The sequence below is a fragment of the Lampetra planeri genome, chromosome 5 (assembly GCF_965212315.1).
Source record: "Lampetra planeri chromosome 5, kcLamPlan1.2.h2, whole genome shotgun sequence".
NCBI classification, from domain to species: Eukaryota; Metazoa; Chordata; class Hyperoartia; order Petromyzontiformes; family Petromyzontidae; genus Lampetra; species Lampetra planeri.
In genome coordinates, this window is record NC_136111.1 from 13309010 (window position 1) to 13331138 (window position 22129).

General features: G+C 49.2%; 1 protein-coding gene across 1 annotated transcript; it reads right to left on the reverse strand.

The window, feature by feature from the left end:
- Window positions 1-1928: 1928 nt before the first annotated feature.
- Window positions 1929-11911, reverse strand: LOC144718913 (ATP-sensitive inward rectifier potassium channel 10-like). Its single transcript, XM_078594517.1, has 5 exons — window positions 11173-11911; window positions 9180-9869; window positions 7625-8143; window positions 5866-5976; window positions 1929-4222 (listed from the first exon to the last, which is right to left on the reverse strand). Exons 1-5 carry the CDS (start codon window positions 11209-11211, stop codon window positions 4019-4021), a joined length of 1563 nt encoding a protein of 520 aa, XP_078450643.1. The 5' UTR covers window positions 11212-11911; the 3' UTR covers window positions 1929-4018.
- Between the last annotated feature and the right edge of the window lie 10218 nt (window positions 11912-22129).

Consider the following 22129-nt stretch of genomic DNA (forward strand, 5'->3'; position numbering starts at 1 on the left):
TGATTTGAACGGCGGATGCCGTTGCAGCAGATGCAGTTGGGGTACAACGCATGCGCGTCTGACTGCGGAGACGTCGGGTGAGGCGGGGATCTGGGAGAAGGTGATGTGAACACTGATGGTTGAATGCTGACCGAGCTCAACTTTGGGACGACTGTTGAGCGGCAGATTGATTTGAGAGTTTCGTATCGAGCCGGATTACTTTTGTGTTTTTCCGGATTGATTTTGAGCCGGTTTGCAGACATCCGCCGGCTGATGTTGTGAACACGTGGCTCCAGACCGGTCTAGACGCTGCGTTGGTAGCTGTCCTGGCACGGAGTCCGTCCTGCAATGCACGTGCAGCCGTGCGTCGTCTGAGAAGCTTTCTTTTGATATAAACCTGACGTGTGGATGAAGACCCTAGGGATACCACTGTGTATGTTGATGAGCCCCGACAGAATATATATAAGGGTCTCGCTGCACGAGAAACTAAAAATTATGCCCCATGCAGGATGGGTTTGTACCGGCTTGTCAAAAAAGAAACATGTAATTACATACACAGTATATTCATGCGCGATGACGAAAGTTATGAATTACTTCACTTACGGGCGCTTATAGTTTGGCTACGAAGACAGAAATTGCCAGAATAAGAACCAATGCCACCCATTCCATCCACTCGCCTGCTCTTTGGGGCCGTCCATAAATGACGTCACGCGATTTTAGACGATTTTTGCCCCCCCCCCCCATCGTCACATGGCGTCACAAAAAGTCAGACCCCCCTCAAAAATGACGTCACAAAGCTCTGCCCCCCCCAAAATAAAACATGCTTCAAATCGCTTTAAACTATTGTTATTGTAGTGCGTATTTAATGTGGCGCTGCACTCTGATGTTGTAGGAGAAAACATTTATTAAAAAGTATATTTAATTAAGTAGAACGTGTTGTCTCTATTTAAAGTTGCGCATTTTGATGTGACGTCATATTTCTCAACCCCCACCCCCTCGTCACACATTGTCACAAATGTCTGACCCCCCCCCCCCCTCGGTGCGTGACGTAATTTATGGACGGCTCCTTTGTTGATAAATGGGTGACCACAATCGAGGGGGTGGCATAGGGGCGAGAGAAAGGGGGAGCGAGTGGGACCGGAAAGAATGGATGGGCAAGGGAGAATGGGCACTTGAGTAGAGGTGAGCTGTCACAGAGGAACGGAAGGAGGTCAAGGAGGGAGAACTGCTTAATGTACAGGGGGAGTTTATTCCAGTGGGGGGGGGGGGGGGGGCAAGGAGGGAGGACGGGAAACAGCCGAATGATTCTCCATTCCACACCGCATCTATTTGCTTCTATGAGATGATCGTGCCGAACGTGTATGTACGTTTGCTGGACATGTATCACACAGGGCCACTGTGTTTGCAAATACCTTGTCTTCTTAAATGAGTTCTGCCTATTCCAGTGGAAAATGGCTTGGCAAACTAGTAATAGAAACACATACATTAAGCCTAGTTCCTTTGACAAATGTATCCCACGACCTTGCCATGTTATAAAGTCTTTCATTGTTGTACTCATTGAGGACGCAGTTTATGAGGAAGGTTTTATTTATACATGTACAATATCCCACGACCTTGCCGTATTATCAAGTCTCTCATTATTGTTATACTCATTGAGGACGCAGTTTATGAGGAAGGTTTTATTTATACATGTACAATATCCCACGACCTTGCCGTATTATCAAGTCTCTCATTATTGTTATACTCATTGAGGACGCAGTTTATGAGGAAGGTTTTATTTATACATGTACAATATCCCACGACCTTGCCGTATTATCAAGTCTCTCATTATTGTTATACTCATTGAGGACGCAGTTTATGAGGAAGGTTTTATTTATACATGTACAATATCCCACGACCTTGCCGTATTATCAAGTCTCTCATTATTGTTATACTCATTGAGGACGCAGTTTATGAGGAAGGTTTTATTTATACATGTACAATTGAACCATTTCCCCTTCTTGGAACCGAAAGTGCAGTGACTGTCAATAGCAGGAAACTCCACATGAACCCAGAGAGGTCGTAAAGACTCAACACGACAGACAATCCCACAACCTTACAAAGTCTTTAGACGGCATTATGGTGGACAACCTCTACAGCTTCAAACACAGTGGGATGGAGGAGGGGGGGTTAAAATGATCGCAATGACGAAACTAAAACTGCATCCTACAGTTGTCCACTTCCAAGACAATGCGTTTATGTCGTCCAAAGCGGGAATTAAATAAACAAGTTAATATTCGGCAGAAACGCGAATATTTGGTATCCCGTTAATCCAAATTCTATTTTGTCTGGCGCACGTTTTTTTTATTGCAGTTGAATCAGATTCTATTTGTGTATTTTACAACTTTCCTCCAAAATGGACCGTTGCCCAAAACGTGAATCCACTATACGTTGATTTTTTTTTCTTCCAGTCACAATCAGGGCTACGATATTAGGGCGGTTTTATATCAGTAAAAAGTTGGGATTTATTTAAAGATAACATGAAAAACACATCCTTTCAGTGCTGTTTATACGCGCGTAACATTGGGTGCCTTGTGGCCAGTTTTGTCTTGTGCAATGTTGTGCGTTTTCCCATGAAAAATAAACACGGCCGCAATTGGCATCCTGCAATTACGCATTTACTTTGCCTCAGGCTTTCTGCCTCAGCGAGGTACCTGGACGTAGTGAATACCGAGCCACCCTTCATATCCTTTCAGTCATTCAAACAATCCCCTTGTTTGCTCGCTTACAATATTTTATTTTCTGATTTTCCTATGAAGCAGCAAAAATTTGTGTTGAGCTCTTGCACGCGTATATGCTTTGTATGTAGGCATGTCGAGTATGTTTTTGCATGCTTAAATTAAGTACATCTCATTGATATTAACACCCGTATGTGATCTACAGTACAGCCAAGGAAAGCATCAAGTCCATGCGTGACTTGACATTCTGTGTCGAGATATTTAGAAAAGATAAAAATCTTTCCCCGGGCAAACCGCAGATTCTTCAAGGCTCTAATGGTCAGAAGTTAGTCTGGGATGTTTGGACAATTTGTTGTATTTTCGTGCATGTACACGCGTATTAGGCAAAGTATAAAGTGCTAGTATACCGTTAATCTGCTGCTACTGCAACCTACAGTTACAACCTCGTTGGCTCTGAAACCTACTTTCTGTACTGCGCCCCCCCACCAGCTCATCCAGTCACAGCGACGCCGGGATCAAAACTTGGCGGCTGCTGCACCAGGGAGGCAAACGCATCGCAGATTGCTGCCAGCAGCAGTTTTGGCGCCATTACAAACCGGCAGCGGTGGCAGACGGTGGTTGCCCAATTACAAACAAACTGGCGGCCAGTGGCAGGCAGCCCCGTAGCTTCCACGAGAAGTCAGCAGAGATCAGGGGACAGGCGGCAGCAACAACCAAAAGATGTTGTCCAATAATGGCACCGGGAAAGAGAGCTGACATCGGGAAATGTACGTGACAGCAATTAGTGTCACCAGAGGTGGTGCTGGTGGCAAGTTGCATCACCAGGGCTGGCGCTGGTGGCAAATCCGTACTGCGGACACCAAAACTGGAAAGTGAATAAAAACTCTAAATAGAGCCTGGCAAAGCACTGGAGGCGGGGCTAGGTTTGAGTCAGTGGCATGGGTGTTACTGGTTGGTTATTAGACGTAAGATTGGCGTTTGACTTGTGTGCACCATCTTCAAAACTGTTCAGCACTGGTTCCCATCTATATTAGCACGTGACCTTTTCAGTTTTCGGCTCATTTTTGTTTCTGGTGTTTACAGCATCACATTTAAATAATCGGCACATTTTATTGTTCAAGATAACGCCACACCATGTCAGTTTGTCATAAACACTTGAGCAATCATTAACCGCAACTGTTGAAAGTTGTATCGATCAGTGCCCTTTAACCAAAATACCCCGTATTTCCCTCTGACAGTGGCGGCTCTGTTACGAAATCTGGTGGCAGGAAGCTGGGGTATAATCAACGATGTTACCACTTGTGCTCAGGGGTGGAGTACTTTCATACGTTGCTGACGCGCACTACTTCACAGTCCATACCGCCCTCCCTGGGGCCCAGGGCCACCCCGTTGGTTCTGAGGCCACCTTCCTGGGGGAACGGTGGAGGGAACGGCGGGAGGGGCCGCGACGGCGGTGACGGCAACGACGAGGGCTGCGGCGCCGCGTGTCGCTCACCTACACAGCACGGCATCGGCACGTGGACCACCTGGGGGCAGACACGGACGCGACAGGGAGACGCCACTCCTGCTAGTGGTCACAACTACAACTGAATCTGCAGCATCTGGTCTGTCACTCGACGAGTATGTGGTACTTTGCATACTGCCAGTATTACAGATGGCAGCAAACGTACCGGCAGTATTTTAGTACCAAATTCAGTTTCTTATTATAATTGTGGTCAATCTTCTTCCCAATTTTATTCCAACAGATTTTCTTGGCAACATGGAATGAATTATTTGTTTTTACACGAGATCAACTCCAAATGTGTGACGTGTAACCACTCGTGCCACTTGCATCAAATGTTTGCATGACAATTCATGTAAATCTAACTATTCTGTTAATGTATTCGCTCAATTTTAACCCATGATTATACATACTACTAAGTTTTTAATATATATAACTTAAATATCAGAGTTGGAATTAGCCAAATTAAGTGACAAACAAAATTGTGTTTTTCTTATGCAGTCAATGGTTAGCGAACCGAAACATTTAACACACTACAGTATATTTAACACCCCAATTTAATCATGGATGGACATCCAGATTCTTACCCACGATCCCAGCATCTGACTCAGTGCTCTTATACCTAAGCCAATCGGCCACCCCCTCCACCACGAAAGGTTTTAAATTAATATTTATATTAATATTTCGTACAAAGTACATCAAAAAAACACCGTGAAAGTAGCCGGTGTTCAGGAACATGCGGTCATGTGCCGTGCTCACCATCACACAGCGCCCGGAGTTGTGTGTGTGCTAAACTTTGAGCACCACAATTAAATATATAATTTGAAAAGTAATCATTAGCTTCACGTTGGGCATGTTTAATAACTGTTCTCCCCCTCGCCCCGCCAGTTGCAGAGGCCAAAGACAATATTTAGGTTCTGAAGATTCATGTAACACACTGATTTAAAGAGCCAAACTAAGGCACCCGTGCAAGAATTACAATACTATAACCAAATAACCCAGAATGTGTACGACTTCATCAGATCTCTGTGGCTAAGTGGGGTTGAACCTGGATAGTACTTACTTGGGCGAACACCATGAAGAATCCATGACATATGCTGCAGGGTCATGTTGTGGGCAGTAGGAGGCAGTGCAACCAATTCCATTGACATACTGCTCTTCTATGCCAGTGTTTCTACAATTTTTTTGCCCGCGAACAGCTCAACCGATGCAAACATTACACGGACTACACAGCCCCCCACCCCTCATGACATTTAGATCGGAGGGTTATGGGAGTTTAATCAGGGTAGTTTACCTAACTTCATAAAAAAAAATAAGTTAAATGTTAATTAATGTCCAAAACAAAAGGTATAAACATTGTCATTATTTCCCTGTCAACCTGCATTTGCATCAACCCACGGACCGCGTGGAGGACCGTCACGGATCACTGGTGACCCAGATACCACACTTTGAGAACCACTCTTCTATGCGAACATGTCTTTGCATCCTGCCTTCACCAACCCACATGGACCAGCATGATCCAATATAGCCAAATAACCCCCACAACCCGCGAGGGATGCAGAGGCCCTCACCCAGTAGTGGATTGGCAGACGAGTTGTCCACGAGTGCATCTACATGGAGGGCTAGGGTAGAAACATCAGAATGGCTTTAATGTGGTGGAAACTATACCTCATCAAACCGGGAGAGGTCGGCCGTGTACTTCCCGCTGGGGGAGAGGGAGATGATGGGAGCGAAGTCGTAGCCCCAGAGCACCTCCTCGGGCAGGTACGAGGTTCTCACCTGCACGTCGTCACCACCAACATCATCGGCACCATTGTCAGCGTCATGAGCAAACATAATCATTATTCTTCTTGGTTCTTTCGGTAAAGTCACGTATAAGGGAAATAATAAGATAATATTAGGTGTTAATTTTATTATTTCCCTTCTACGTGACTTTACCGAAAGAACCAAGAAGATGAATCCCTGCAGTCACGAAAGCTTTAAATCGAAATATAATCATTGTTATTATCATCGGCACCACATTATTTTATCATCAAGATCAGCAGCAGCATGGTGATCATCACCGTCATTGTGGCCATCAACATTATCACGTCATCAGCTTAGGTGAATGTAACGGCAGTCGCAGACACTGCCGATAAATCAAGCAGAAATTATAATGTGGCACTTATTCCAGAGGTTAACCAACCTTGTGTATACAAGTTGGATTTTTCGAGCATCTAAATGCATCTGCATCTCGAAACGCTGAATTACGGGGAACTGCCAACGGGGAGGTGCATTGTTTAAGTGATCGAGTGAATAAATAAGCTGCATAGGTACAAGAGAGTCATGAGCATGGGAGGAAGGTCTTCACCTTCTATTTAGACGGGAGCAATGAGTCTACAGCATGGATTTGGATATTAAAGACCATCGGGCGGCAGCAGCAGCAGACAAGGAGCAACCACCACCTGAGTGGAATTTGATGGAGGGTTTTGAGAAAAAGCCTTTCATGCCCAAGTGGAGATTATCTGGTGGTGAGTGGAGTGATTATGAAAGTAGGAGAGGTAGGAAGTGGTGAGTTCATGGAGAATCATGGTGGTGGTTTTGCAGTTCACTCACTCTTTGCATGGAATTGTAGGATAAGCAATTTGAGAGGTAAGACTGTAACCAGGAGAGAAGTGTCCCGGAGATACCGATATAGTTACGGATATATTCATGACAGATAAACGATCAACAATCTAGTTTTTACTTCAGACAGTGAAAATGAAAAACATACAAGTCCAAAACAAAACACACCTCTGAGATGGTTTTGAAAAGTCACTGGGATGTGCATTCACATGGGGGTTAAAACGACAAGGCCATGGCCATGGGCCACAGTAATAGCCCAACATCACTGTGAATTTAACGTGCTGAAGATAGTTTACATTACTGTGAGCATGTCCACAACTCCCAAGGTGACGATCAAGCTACCCACAGCCACTGTGTTTGTTGTCCTTCCCGCGCACCTCTGATTAGCTTGGTTAGCTACATACAAGAAGTTCAACAAAGATACAGTGATGATGACGACTATGATGCACCGATGAATTGACAGTAGTGGTAGTGTATGGCAGTAGTGATACCGGCCCATTGCGGACCCTGAACAGAAATTATTCTTGTACTGAGATGAGATGACAGAAGAGATGTAGACAACAGATGTAGCTTTTAGTGAGATAAGAAAAATATAAGACACAAATATAGATGTAGTGAGATGAGAGGAGAGATGCAGATAAAATAAAAGGCAAGATAGATGAACTGGTGTTTACATTAATGATCCTGCTATGCGTAATTGAGCCAATTATTTGATGCAACCCTCTTTCGTGAATCTGGGGCCTATTGAGCTGGCCGGCACCCGAGAGCCTTTGCTTCATTTGCCCGCCCATGCAGAGTACCGCCACTGGCACCGTGCGGGAACCTGGCAGGTGGCGCTCGTCGCCTCCACGGTGGCGCTGAGCAACACCACGAGCTCAAAGTCCCCGAGCGGCCCTCGCCCGTGGCCGTGCCCCACCAGCCCGCGCTCGCTCCCGAATGGCCGCTCACGCGGGCCGCGCTGCGTCCCCTCCTCCTCCAGCAGCCAGCCCAGGGGGCTCCGAGGAGTGTCCAGAAAGTGCCGGAACGTGATGGGCAGTGCCAGGAAGGGGCTATCGTCGACGCCGGTGGCGTCGGCCCGGAAGTCGACGCTGGCCTGCTCGAGGGCGATGGGTTCGCCCTCGGCCGTGACGCGCGAGTGCAGCAGTTTTCCGGTAGCGCGGCACGCGAGCAAGAGCCCGCGGCGCCGTATGTCGGCCACGCGCACCGACAGGCACGGGCGGCCCTGGCCAGCGCTGCCGCCGCTGCCGTACCACGACACAACGGCGCGCCGACTGAAGCGGACGTTCTCGGCGCGGCTCTTTGGACGTGCAACCTTGGCGAGAAGAGCGCCGGTCACGAACACCTACGCAGGGAGGGCGAGGCATTGACACAGTAGAGGACGTTGCCATTGACAGTGCTGCCGTGGACGACCATGCGATCACAGACATCACCACCCTGGCTGACAGTGACGCGTATGTTAAGACTCGTAGCGCTGGCTTTAAGAGCCACAACGTTGATGAAGGTGGCCGACTGGCTCAGGGTGAAGAGCATCCAGCTGGCTCCATGGAGTTGTCGGGTTCGAATCTGGGTCACCACCCCAGATCTGGGTCCTCAAGTGTCGAGAGGTCATGCTCTTAGTTTGCTCACCAAGTGACTGTAAAAACAAATATTACGTTAAGTTTTCATTTTCACATAATTGCCTCGATTTCCAGCTTTGTGAATTATAAACACATGGGGTTGACTGCCATGTGATGAACATTTATGTGTTGTAAGGTGTGGGAAAGTGTGTCTCCTAGTGTGAATGAGGTCCGTTAGAGGAATTTCAGAGCAATGTTTCATCACCTTCTGCTGACTGTTCTCTAATATACGGGGTGATGCACAAGCTTTGCGAGAACTACGATTTGACCCTTCATCTCAAAACATGCTGCCGAAAGCACAGCGAGAATAAAAACTATAAAATGAAACTGTTTGATGTCAGAGACGGAGCCTTGACTCTTAGGTTCTCAGCATTGCACATCCCTGTTATCCAGTGTTCTAGCGGTATGGGTTTGTAAATAAAAAAATATTTGAAATTTACAAACCCGCTGGGCTGCAAGGTGGCCATAACATGACAGAATTGCAAGTGGATGCATGCACCCATCTGTGTGGACTTTCGAGTGTTGTTATCCTTTCACAAGCATGATGGGATTATCCCGGTTACTCCAACTTTCTTTCATGCAAATCAAAACGCACATTCGTGGAAAACAGAATTGGCACAAACATCCCAATGCAGGATACCTCCAGAACAAAAATTGGTCCTGATACTCAGTGAGGCTTTCCCCAATAAACACATGACATGGCATGGAAGCGCAGTAGCAGTCGGGGCGAGCAGCAGCAGCAGCAGCGCACGGGTCCTGCACCTCGAGGATGGTGGTGAGCACGAGCTGCACGATGAGCAGCGCCGTGGCGGCCGGGCACTCCTCCGTGATGCAGCGGAAGCCGTAGCCAATGGTCGTCTGGGACTCGAGCGAGAAGAGAAACGCGCCCGTGAGCGTCGCCACGTTGGACACGCACGGCGTGTGGTTCGAGGCTTCTCCGGGCACCGGCGGTGTCTCCGCTTCTGCGTTCCCCCCAAGCTCCGACGTTGGCGGCAGGGGCGTCGGCGTAGGTGACGCGGCGACGCCGCCGATGTCGCCGTGCCAAAGCGCGAGCAGGTACCACAGCAGACCGAAGACAAACCACGTGCCGGTGAACGCGGCGCTGAAGAGCACGAGCTTGTAGCGCCAGCGCATGTCGACGAACGTCGTCCACAGGTCGCTGAGGTAGAGCGAGCGTCGGCCCTGCACGTTCCCAAAGCGCACGTTGCTGCGGCCGTCCTTGGTGATGACTCGGCGACGCGGGGTGGACGGGTTCAAGTCCAGGGCGGCGTCGGTCTGTGTTGTCCGGCTCAGGAAGGCCTTGGCTCGGACGTCGACTGCCGGAGGCAGGAGACTTCTCCTGCTGCCGCTGCAGCTGGCGGCACCACCGCCAATGTCGCTGCTGCCGCTGCTGCTTCCGCTGCCTCGCCTGCTGCGGGCAGTTGCCATCTTGCGGCAGAGGTGTGCGTAGAGCTGCGATTGTATTGGTCGTGGTGGTGGTGGCGGCGGTTGTTGTTGTTGGGTGTTGTTTGTGTGTGTGTTTTGTGTTCAAGCAGTGTTAGTGTTGAGGACACGAGATGCATTATTAAAGCATGCACACACACACGCGCGTTACACATGTAGAGCACACACCACCCTCACTACTACTGCCAACACTGCGGTCACCAAAGTCGTTTCCACCATCACAATCACCTGCACCTAAGCCTTCCCCCTGCCACCATCCTCTGTTCTTGCAAGAACATTCAGCTCCAACAACCCCATCAGAATTAGAAAAGCCATCATTGTAAGCGCCATCATCATCAATACCAGGACCTTAATCACGGTCATTGGCACAATACCCTTCATCATCACCATGTACAATATACGGTCTGCTGGTCAAGAGCAAATACTGTACGGGACCTCCTCTATCAGCATTAGAATCATGATCGTCACAGATCTCACAAACGCCACCACAATTATGAAACGAACACTACTACCACCACGTTTCCACAGGACCCATCCCTACGATCACCACTGCCATCACAACTTTTGCCGAAATCACGAGAGCGCCGTCAGCATTGTCATCGCAATGCTCACCAATACAAGCCATATCAACACCGACTTCAGCACAATCGATACCACCAAAACGCAGTCACCACTACTCCAATCACTTCAGCCAGTGGATTCGCTATCGAGTGTGTAGGCAGTGCAACTGCGCGTGGGTCCCACGGGCCAGAGGGGCCAAGGCGCCGGGCTAAAATGAGGGGGGAAAGGAAGTTGGGCAGGGAAGGGCTCCTGAATCTCATTCCTCCACACCAGGGCCCATGCCAACCACGCTACGCCACTACACGTCCTCAACTGCATACTGTCATCGTTGCTGGCAACATTATCGCACGGACACAACAATAATGACCACGGTCACCACACCATTGGTGCCCGTCTGTGAGCACTTTGACTCCACGCTGCATGGCGATATTAAAGACCACGTGCGTCGCCTCCACCACTGTCATTGTGCGCGTGTGCGTGCTGGGGTAGCGGTTGTCTCTCTTGCGCTACGAACCCGGCGACCCGAGTTCGATTCCCGCTCACGCCCAACACCGGTGACCACTACTTGAACCGGTTCTGGGCCTCCCTTAGGGCGACTCAGCCTCAAATAAGGACTGCGCCTGGTGCGGTGTGTAAACATCACCACTTGGGGAGAGAAAGGCGGCCGGGAGTGGCCCTCGCTCACAGTAAATGCCCCCAAGTGTGCCGAGGCCATACGGGGATCTTTGTGTGTGCGCGGCGCGCCTCGTACCTTTACCAAGTGCTGCTTGAAGAGTGGCAAGGGCCACATGGCTTATTGTTGCAACCGTCGCCACCACCACCGCAACGACCGTGCACCACCACGACAGCCACCACGACACGGTTCAATTGTCTTCACCGTAGATCGCTTCTCTCTTAGCGCGGCTTCCCACTCTCTCCGCGTAGAGATCTCTTCACGTGGCTACTCTCTCTCTTCACGTAGGTATCTCTTGTCTCTCTCTTCACGTAGGTATCTCTTCTCTCTCTCTCCGCGTAACTCTCTCCGCGCGGCTCCTCTAGACGTACTTTGCTCTCTCGTCTCCGCGTCGCTCCCTTTCCCCACGTGGCGCTCTGTCTCTCCGTGGCTCTCTGTGTGTGTCTCTCTCCGTGGCTCTCTGTCTCTCTCCGTGGCTCTCTCTCTCTGTCTCTCTCTCTCCGTGTACCCGGGCGCGAACTCGGAACCCGCCAGCTCACGGCGCTTAGCCTCCCCGAGCGAGGCCCGTGTCGTCACGGCGCTTTAATAATTCCGCACAAGTTTTTTTTCGTCTTCTTCTCAAACCACATCTGGTTTGGGGAAGGGGGACCGCTGTGTGCGCGCGCGTGTGTGCGTGATGTGTGGGTTGTTTTGTCTTTTTGTCTGTGTGTATGTATGTCTATGGCTGTTGTATTCACACGGGCTGGGGAAGGGATGGAGTGATGCGGTACGGGAGGATGTGGGGCTGAGTGGACTTGCCGACGACTGCTACCAGCGGTGTCAAGATCGGCCTCTGTGGAGGAGGAGGCTCGTGAAGGATATTGCTGCTGCTGGGCAGTTGGAGGCAGTCGCCCTCCAGCAACAACGGAGGGCAAAGGAGCGACGCTCACAACAACTAGCGGAGCGCAGGGTGGATAAAATACAGCAAGTTGGCGCAGTGGGGTGGGGGGTACAGCTGGTGGGGCATCTACCGGGCATCTCAGTCAGTCAACCCATGGCACCGCTTTCTCCTGTCAGCGAGCCTTCGACACTTCACGTGGCCTCGAAGTGCACCTGGCCTGGCACAGGCATCGTGGTGATGTCACTTGGTGGCGAATGGTATCGGTATTGGCTACGTCTATGGCTGTGTGTCTATGGATGCGCACTGCACGTGTGTGGCTCCGTGTGTACCCGGGGGAGCGGTGGTGTCGTGATTTAGCGCGCTGCGTGCGCTACGAACCCCGGCCAACCCCAGTTTGATTCCCACTCACGGCCAATACCAGCGGCGATTTATCAGAATCGGCCCTGGGCCTTCCCTAGGTCGACTCAGCCTGAAATGAGTAACTGGTGTGATGTGTGAATATCGCCCCAAAGGCGGCGAGGCGTGGTGCTGGCGACGCACCAAGTCGTCGCCTTCATAGTTGGTTACGAACAGGATCTGCCCCAAAACTCTATATGTTAAGGCGACACAGGGGATATCTGTACGCCTGTGCGTGTAGTCTCGTGGTTCGTGCACTGCGTGACGAACCCGGCGACCCTGGTTATTTCCCAGCTCCCGGCCAACATCAGTGGCGATTATCTGAACCGATCATGGGATTCCCCTAGGTCGACTCAACCTCAAATGTTGCGGTGTGTATTACAAAAAAATAACAACCCAGCACTGTGCTTTGTGCTGGCCACCCCACTCCCTCGCGTGCCGGTGCCAACTTTCATCGTCGCTGGCGAATAGCACTCGACCTCACTGTGCACAACGACGACTACGACGACGACTACTACTACTAAAGTATCGCAGAGTCGAGGGTGGCCGGGGGGTCCTTGATGTCAACTACACGCGAATTCTATTGACACAAATCGCCCGGAATGCGCCCGATCTCGTCACATTTGCGCACGCACCGGGGACATGATGATGATGTGGACAGAGAGGGGAGGAGGTGTGGGGGGGGAGAGGGGAGGGGTTTGGGGGGGGGAGGGGGAAAGGCGGGGCCACCGCCCCAGGCGCCCCTCCTGTTTAGGGGGTGGGGGTGTGGGTGGTGAGGGTGTGGGTGGTTGGTGTGGGTGGTGGGGGTGTGGGTGCGGGTGGTTGGGGTGTGGGGGGCGGGTGGTTGGGGTGTGGGGGGCGGGTGGTTGGGGTGTGCGGGGCGGGTGTGGGTGGTGTGGATGGTGGGGATGTGGGGGGCGGGTGTGTGGGGGGGGGGTGTGGGGAGCGGTAGTGTAGTTGTTAGCGCGCTGCGCTATGAACCCGGCCACCCGGGTTCGATTCCCGCTCACGGCCCACACCCAGTGACGATTATCTTAACCGGTCCGGGGTCTCCCCTAGGTCGACTCAGCCTCAAATGAGTACCTGGTGCGATGTGTAAACATCGCTACTTGGGAGACAAAGGCGGCCGGGCGTGGTGTTGGCCACCCACCCCCTCGTGTGCCGTGCCGGCCTTCATAGGTGCTCACTAACAGCACTTGCTCCTACAGTCTGCCAAGGCTATACGGGGGATCTTTGTCTTGTGGTGGGGGGGCACCACCCGGATGTCTCGCCCAGTCATTATAAACAATGCGACGCAGTGGCGGCTTGTGGCTCAAATCTTTGGTGGGGCGGTGCTGGCGACGCCGCAACAGCAGCATGGGAGGGATGGGGGGGGTCGGGGAGGGATGGGAAGGTCGGGGTGGGATGGGAAGGTCGGGGTGGGTTTGGATGCACGACGGACGGACAGAATAATCCCCTGTGGGCTGGTGTAACCAGGAGGTACCTACCAGTCTTGTTGCTGTACCACATCCGTCCGAGGGTACTTCTCATGCATTCACGGAAACTACAAGCTCCACAAAGTCAAGTTAAGCGTGTGGGGCTTGTCTTCATATAACATCAACTGGACAAACACCTTTGGGCTGAGTCAAGGGACTCAGACCTCTTGCGCCAAGGGAAGCCTCCAGAAACAAACGGAGATTGTTTTATCTGACCGTGTGGAATGCTCTCTGGAGAGAAGCAGCCGTTTCTCTTGTCAAGAACTGGAACGGGAGTGTGCAATTACTGCTATAATGAGCCAAGAATGTATGTTTGTGTGTCCCGCGTGTGACGTCACTCCACATATTGCACCTCTCCAGCATTAATATTCATGAGCGGGTGGATTTTTTACACTCGCGCAGAAGGTCGAGCGGAATTTTTTTTTTCGCAAATTCGCTTTAAGTTTGACGTTTCTTTATTGAAAGTGAATCTAATAAATCATTCTACGCAGCAACAAAGTTTATTTTGTGTCTTTATTTCTTCAGCACTTTAGACAAAATGTAAGTCTAATTTATGCTTCTACATTATGGTAAAATAGATATGTCTCGATGATTTTCCAGATACTGTATTGAATTCCAATTTATTTCAACCCCAGCGACCGAAAGCAGAAGAGAATAAAGTATCAGAGCAGTGAATTTTAACAAATTGAAGGTCAGTTATATACAGTGCTACAGTGAACTGAAGTGAAGTGTTTGATGACTTCGTTTTATGCCAGATTCACTGCCATTAATACAGTGCTACAGTGAAATGCAGTGAAGTGTTTGATGACATACTTTCGCGCAAGATTCACTGCCATTAAATTGACACAAGATACAATTATACACTGCTCAATTTTTTCGAAAATATTACAGCTTCCGTCCTAGTTGGGAAGATGTGTTGAACGTATTGTTGGTTGGGAAAAAATGTTGAACGTATTGTGGTCCGTGTCACCACAGATGGTGGGCAGTCCTCTGCTTGGGTCAGGCAACATCAGACGAGTATATCAAATCACATTTTTAAATAAAAAGTATGGGATTTTACCAGGTATATCGCACTTATACTGGTAGGAACCTCCTGGTTACACCAGCCCACAGGGGATTATTGTGTCCGTCCGTCGTGCAGGGAGGGGCTGGGTGGGGAGGGAGGGGCTGGGTGGGGAGGGGCTGGGTGGGGAGGGTGGGGAGGGGCTGGGTGGGAAGGGTGGGGCTGGGTGGAGGGTGGGAGGGGTGGGGCTGGGTGGGGAGGGGCTGGTCACCCTGTGGTGCCCTTATAAAACTCAAAGTTTAACCTACTCACGCCGGCTTGTGCCCGCCCTCACAGTCGGGCATATTTGCGGAATACACCACGCCGCCGTTGACCCTGGCCATTGACCGAGGAACCCAACGTTCCTACCAGCTCCCTCCGCAGGAATGTGTTAACGATTGTTATTTTTAAATCCTTTATATTAAGTTCACTTGCTTGCTTGCTTGCGCGCTTACGACCATGCAAATATTTCGGTCGTTTTTTAACCCACTTCCCGTGATCCAATCGAGCTGACATTTTGCACACAGCCTCATTGTGCGTGACAATTTATTTTCGTGAAAATTTTTTCCCAAAATTTTGCACTTTTTAGGAAAAAAATAATTATATTTAATTACCAATTGCTTAATGGTGGCAGGCAATCATCTGACCCATAGGTGGCAGCCATCTCAAGCCAGAGGACGAGAGGACTCTAGCCGCCACGCATATAAAGGATTTATAGTGAAAAACTTTGTTTTTACGGGTTATTTTTTTCGGAGGCGACCTGGCTACACAAGATAGCTCGTCTAAGTGGCTTTTGTGTGGGAATTTATAGTAGCAGCCAAATAATCTAAACGCATGTTTCTAATTTAGAGGGAAACCCCGGAGGACCTGGAGAATAATCCACACGACCACGGGGAGGGAGAACACGCAAACTCAAAATATGCAGGCGTCGTCAGGGTCCGGGATCTTATTCATGCCTCACATAGCAGGCAAAGGAGATAACATCTTGTCACCGCGGAACCCCAAGAATGTGTATGGTATTTAACTTTGAGGTATTATTTGAACAATGCTTCATAAAGCATGGAGAACATGTTTGGTGATGTCGTTCTTATTTTGGCATGTATCTCCCGTCTGTTCGTTTGGTGCTCTTGCCGTCGTGAGGAAGATTTTAGACGGAAAAGTGGTTAGGGAAGGTCAAAAAATGTTTACGAGATGCAAAGCGTTAAGGTCTTAGAGAAGATGTAGAAGGTTTGATCTCCTGATTCACGTGGGCGCCTACCTCTTCCAAACGCCACATGAGGAAATTCTCATAATTTTGTTAATTATTTGGTATACAACCTGATATATTTGCAGAACCTGAGGTCATGAACTGTTCACCAAAACGAGTGCTCGCTCATTCTCTCCGTAGGAGAGCGGGGCGCGTGATGCAGCACAGCGCCGTGTACTCGGTTTGAGTCGTTCGTCTCACAAAGCCGTCCGTGCCTCAAGGCTCCGGCGGAGTGCCCCACCGCCTTTTGGACTCATCGTGCCATTTGCGCTTCGTGCCAGCAAACGCCAAGAACCCGACACGGGAGTGTCGGCATCATCAGCCAACGGTCAATCCACTGCTGGAGGTACACATACCTGTCACGTATCTTTCAGCTGTATCCCTCCGCAAGATATCTCCCTGTACATTCTAGATGCGGCGCTTTCATTTCGTTCGTCTTAAGCGAGCGGTGATTGTCTTGGTGAGGGTTGCCTGGGAACGTGCCTGTGAGCGGAATTTGGGGTGGTGGGAATCGGTGAGTAGTGGATAGTTGGTGAGTTGTGAGTGGGGCTGAAGGAATGGGCGGGGGGGGGCAATAGGGGAGATTTACCCGTATGGCACGGGCTACCCTCCTGTCATCATATTCTAGAGAACTCGACATTTCTGGTACCTTGATGAAGCCAAGAGGTTAAGTTTATGTTGTTTAACCAGGCGAGAAGCGCAGAGACAAGGATAAGTATAATTCCCAAGAGTGACCTGGGGCACGAGTTTACCAGCAGGGGGCGGTGTTTGAGTATTTTTCGCTGTAATTGTCGAACTTGGCTCACTTGGTCTACGACGCCGGCACGCAGTGGCCTGCTCCTGCGAACGACGTCAGGGCATCCTGAACGTCCGCTGTGCAACAGGCGGCGCACATCGTCATGGTCACACACGCTCAAAAATCATCTCTATTTTATGAAGGGCCTTTCATATTGAAGTATCTCAAAGCGCTGTATATATATATAAAAAGAAAATACACTCACAAGTCTAGACAACATCTAAGCGAAATAGAAAGCTGATAATGACTGTCAATGACTTCGCTTGAAATTCCAATAAAATGAAGAACCATGATAAAAGCGAATCATAATTAGAGAGTTATCCAATAAATATTCATCAGGACGGCCACTGGATTCGAACCGTAAACACCTGCAACACTATAGACGATCGTGACTGGACGAGCCAAAGTGACGTTCACTGATTGTTCTAAAGGGCAGAGATACATTAATACTGGTAGGAACGAAGTGGACCAGACCACCAATAGATTATATCGTCCGTCCGTCCGTCTGTCCGTCCGTCCGTGTATCAACATCGCCCGCTACTGCAAAACACTTGGCAGGACCCTACAAAAACCTTTTGACTCAGTGGGGCTTTCCAAGTGTAATAATACATTATGTTTATATTCTTTGGTTATTCGTTCCTACCAGCCCACCCCGCAGGGTCCTGTTCTTGGCACGATTAAAGAGGATTCGTCAATAAACCAAGTAATTAGCCTGTCGTGGAATGGGATGCTGAAGCCAGTAGAGAGCCCACGACCGGTTTCACGCCGTTATGTCGACTGTTTGTACTCTAGCGAGGCCCGATACTGTTTGCGAACATCTATTAAGGTCGGCATTTCACACGTGTCCGAGAAGTAACTTCGTATGCGGCAAATCGCAGGAAACACTTTGTAGACCCGGCGTGTTCATATGAATATACTGTTCGCAGCCTTGAATTAAGGTAAGCCCGTAAATGCACGTAAACACACACGCGCATTCATGAAAACCGTTGTATTATTTATGTTATAATGATAAACAGCCACTTCACAAGCGCGTCTTACTGATTGAGTTAATTGCCCATTAGCAGGGGTTTTCATATGAATTCGACGCGAACGAGACGTGATTTTTAATTAAGTTTGTTTTATGACCGTTCCCGTTCAACAATTTTCGGTTTTGTTTGAGCCGTCAAATTCAATTTGAGGGCTCAGTAGTTCACATCGGAACGAGTTGTAATTATCGCGGCCACAAAAAGCGCGTTCGTGAATCCTAATGGGCTCTCTGCTGGCTAAATACAAGATCGGCGCAGGTGTTGTAATCTTTCAAGTGTGTACCGTATTCTCGGTGTCTTCTGTAACGTGATTCAATGTTTGGCCCCTGGTTTCAATTTACTTTGGCGTTGCTCTGATTGTTATTTGTGTCATTGTTGTAATGTCATTGAGATATTCTAGATTTGAAGCTTTCGTGACTGCAAGGATTCATATTCTTAGGTTTTTTTCGGTAAAGTCACGTAGGTAAAAAAATTTCATTAATAAAAGTAAAATAAAAATAAAATAAAAATCACGACGTTTCGGAGGCAACACAAGCCTCCGTCTTCAGGTGGAACCGTCACAGCACGATAGCTGTATCAATTTTTTACCTACGTGACTTTACCGAAAAAACCTAAGAACATTGAGATATTACACACCGGTACCAATCGTTTACGGATGACTTTGCTGATTGTGTAATTTTGGTGACCCAGGCCACGCTTGCCAATGCGACTTATCCTGCATAGCTGTTTTAGTTATCACCTGCATGGTTATTAAAGAATATAAACTCGAAATTTAAAGTCACTAGAGGGACATGGCACCTCAATCGTTGCTCGTGTTCAAGCAACGAATCACAGACGTTTGTTGTCTCCCACGAAAGAAACATTGACTCTCAATGGACATTCACGTGGTTAAGTAAAGGACCAGTGCTGTCTGGTTACAAACTCACGACCCAGCTGCTAGAACCGTGGAAGCGCGGTTGTAATGAATTGTACGACACAGCAAGCGAATCCGGAGTATACGGTCGACTCAGCAACAGAAGCAGCAGCATTGACAGCGGCATCATAATAAGGATCATCAACAGCAGCGGTGTCATCATTAGTGGTGGCGTCATTATAACAAACATCATCAGCAGCAGCAGCCTCACCATCAACATTGCCACGATCAGCCATATCATCATGCCCTTTTTTCACAAGTAAGGTAAAATGAACACTACCTTTTTAGTCTGTTTCTACTCAGGAAAAGAGTATGAATCCTTGCAGTCACGAAAGCATCAAATCTAGAATTAAGTTAGTTCAAGTTTAGTTTGTTTACAGTTGCTAGAAAGTTTAATGTTTCAAGTGTATATACCGTTGGTTGTAATTTGTTCAGTAATACTTACCGTAGTTTGATGTGATAAAACACAAGACGGGAAACCCGCCACCGACGCACACAACAAAAAGGCGTGGAATTCCCACCACTTGGAGGGAGGGAAGCAATCGCGGTTGTCGCATTTAATTGAAACTAAAGAAGCAGCAATGGCACTGAACACACGGAGACTCATAGCTGTGGGCATCACATGCTGAGATGTCGCCCGGTAGCGCACTCGGTCGGCTCTTTTTCGGCTTCAGCGTCACACTCTACCACCGGAGGCAACTTACTTGGGCCCACTGGTGATGAGGGCTACTGTGTAATTGATTCGTGTGAAACTTAAGGCCATCTAGAAGTATTCTTCTCTGACCCTGCCCTATAGGTTAAACGAATCGACAACCTCCGGGCCGTCATTTTTTCGTGCCCAAAATAATAGGAATTGTTGGGTTTTCCGATGTTACTAGTTTAGAGCACAGACACGACTAAAGCCCTTCATCTTGAACATCGTTAGAATGTACATCACTCGTTCAAGATCTTATTCGTATGCTATATACGCATGCTATGTGTGCACATACATGGTGATTTATGTGTGTACATGTCTATATGTACGTGCGTAGATATATAAATTGTCTATTGATGTACACATCCATGTATGTTAATGAATGTATATACGTGTATTTGTGCGTGAGTATATACTGGTGTACGCACGTGCGTATCCTACATGTTTGAGTATGTAAACAGTGGTCCAGATGCCTTGCGGCTCCCAATGAATTGACCCCTAACATGTTTTTCCTTAGCTCATTCATTTCTGTTTTCACACCCATAGCTTTAGAGACTTAAATGGGGATCACAAGATAATCTGGACCACCCTGTACTGCATATTTGGGCATACACGTGCAACACTTTTGTCAATCCACTGCTGGATGAGTACCCTCCCCACGTTGTGCCTGTCGTGGGATATATATTTGACCGTGATTCGCTGCACTGGTCAGCGCGCGTTGATGAAGTCGGGGAGCAGAGACGTGTGTATGCATAGAAGTACAGTCCAACGATGGAGTTATTTGTATGAACTACCTCTGCAGACCACCAGGTAACACTGCCTTGCAGCACGTGTCTGTGTGTGTGTGATTGTATACGTGCACGCACTATCTGCATGTGTGTGTGTGCGCGCTAACAGCACTTGCCCCAACCAGTCTGTTACACAGGGAATCTTTGCCTTTATCTTTGCATACGCGAGCATATGTTCAGTACATGCGACAGTGGGTATATAAAGCTGTGTAACACGCGCGTGTGTGTGTGTGTGCTTGCGCCATACGTACACGCAGAGCGCGAAAGTGCCGTGTCCCCAGGGACTTGAGTCACGACCCCAGTGTTCGCCTCGCCCGTTCCCTTCGCTCTCGAGTAGAGAGAAGCTCCCGTGCCGTCACCCTCGCCCTTGATTAACATTGTGGAGGGGGGCGGGGGGGCTAATTGGACCCCTCATCACAACCCACCCCCCCCCCCCCCCAACTGCATCCTTCAACGGCACAAACACAGGGCACCACCAGCATACTTGTAAGTTTCCATGCAGCATCCATCCACGCGTGCGTGCACACACACACACAGGTGTGAATGGGTGAATAAACTCGTGCGTCTGTGTGAGTGTTCAATGTCATGCGTGTGCACGTACACGCACGTGCAGTGAAGTGTTGTTGTGGATTGCTCACCAAACGCACCGGTGTGCTGAAGCAGTAGTAACATTGGAACGTTTTTTACTGGTAGGAACCACCTGGTTCCACCAGCCCACATGGGATTATTGTGTCCGTCCGTCCGTCGTGCATCCAAAAATGGGAGGGGTCGGGCTGGGTGGAGAGGGGTGGGTGGGGAGGGTAGGGAGGGGCTGGGTGGGGCTGGGAGGGGCTGGGTGGGGCTGGGTGGGGAGGGGCTGGTCACCCCGTGGTGCCCTTATAAAACTCAACGTTTAACCTACTCACGCCGGCTTGTGCCCGCCCTCACAGTCGGCCATATTTGCGGAATACACCACGCCGCCGTTGATCCTGGCCATTGACCGAGGAACCCAACGTTTCTACCAGCTCCCTCCGCAGGAATGTGTTTTTACGCGACGTTATTAAGCGGCTCTGTCGGGTAGAGGACGGTGTACGACACAATTTATTTACGCGCTATCACCCACACGTACAGCCCGTGTGTCAATCCACAGCCGCATGACGGCCTCATCACGCCCTGCTGGGTGACTTGACCATACTTCATTCACCACGCTGGTCGGTGCGAGCTCCACCTCTTTTGATGCCAGGTGGTCACCCATCCAAGCACTATCCAGGCTCAACCTACTGAGCTCCCGAGGTTTGACTGGATCGAGCGCATTCCGAGTGTTGCGGTCATGGGCATTGTGTGAGTGAGTGGTATACAGTGGATGTGGTGGGCGGTGGCAGAGTGGTTAGCGCGCTGCGCTACGAACCCCGGCTAGCCAACACCATATTCTTTGGGTCTTTCGGTAAAGTCACGTAGATAAAAAAAATATATATAAAATAATGAAAGTAAAAAATCAAAATAAAGTGAATACAATTTGTTTCTATTGACTTTATTTTCATTTAGAAAATATTTTATTATTATAATTGTTTATATATACGTGACTTTACCGAAAGACTTAAATAATATGAATCCCTGCAGTTACGAAAGCTTTAAGTCAAGATTTACCCAACACCAGTAACGGTTATCTGAACCGGTCATGGGCCTCCTCTAGGTCGACTCAGCCTCAACTGAGTACCTGGTGCGGTGTGTAAACATCACCACCGGGGAGACAAATGCGGCCGGGCCTGGTGTTGGCCACCCACCTCTATGTCAACTCAGC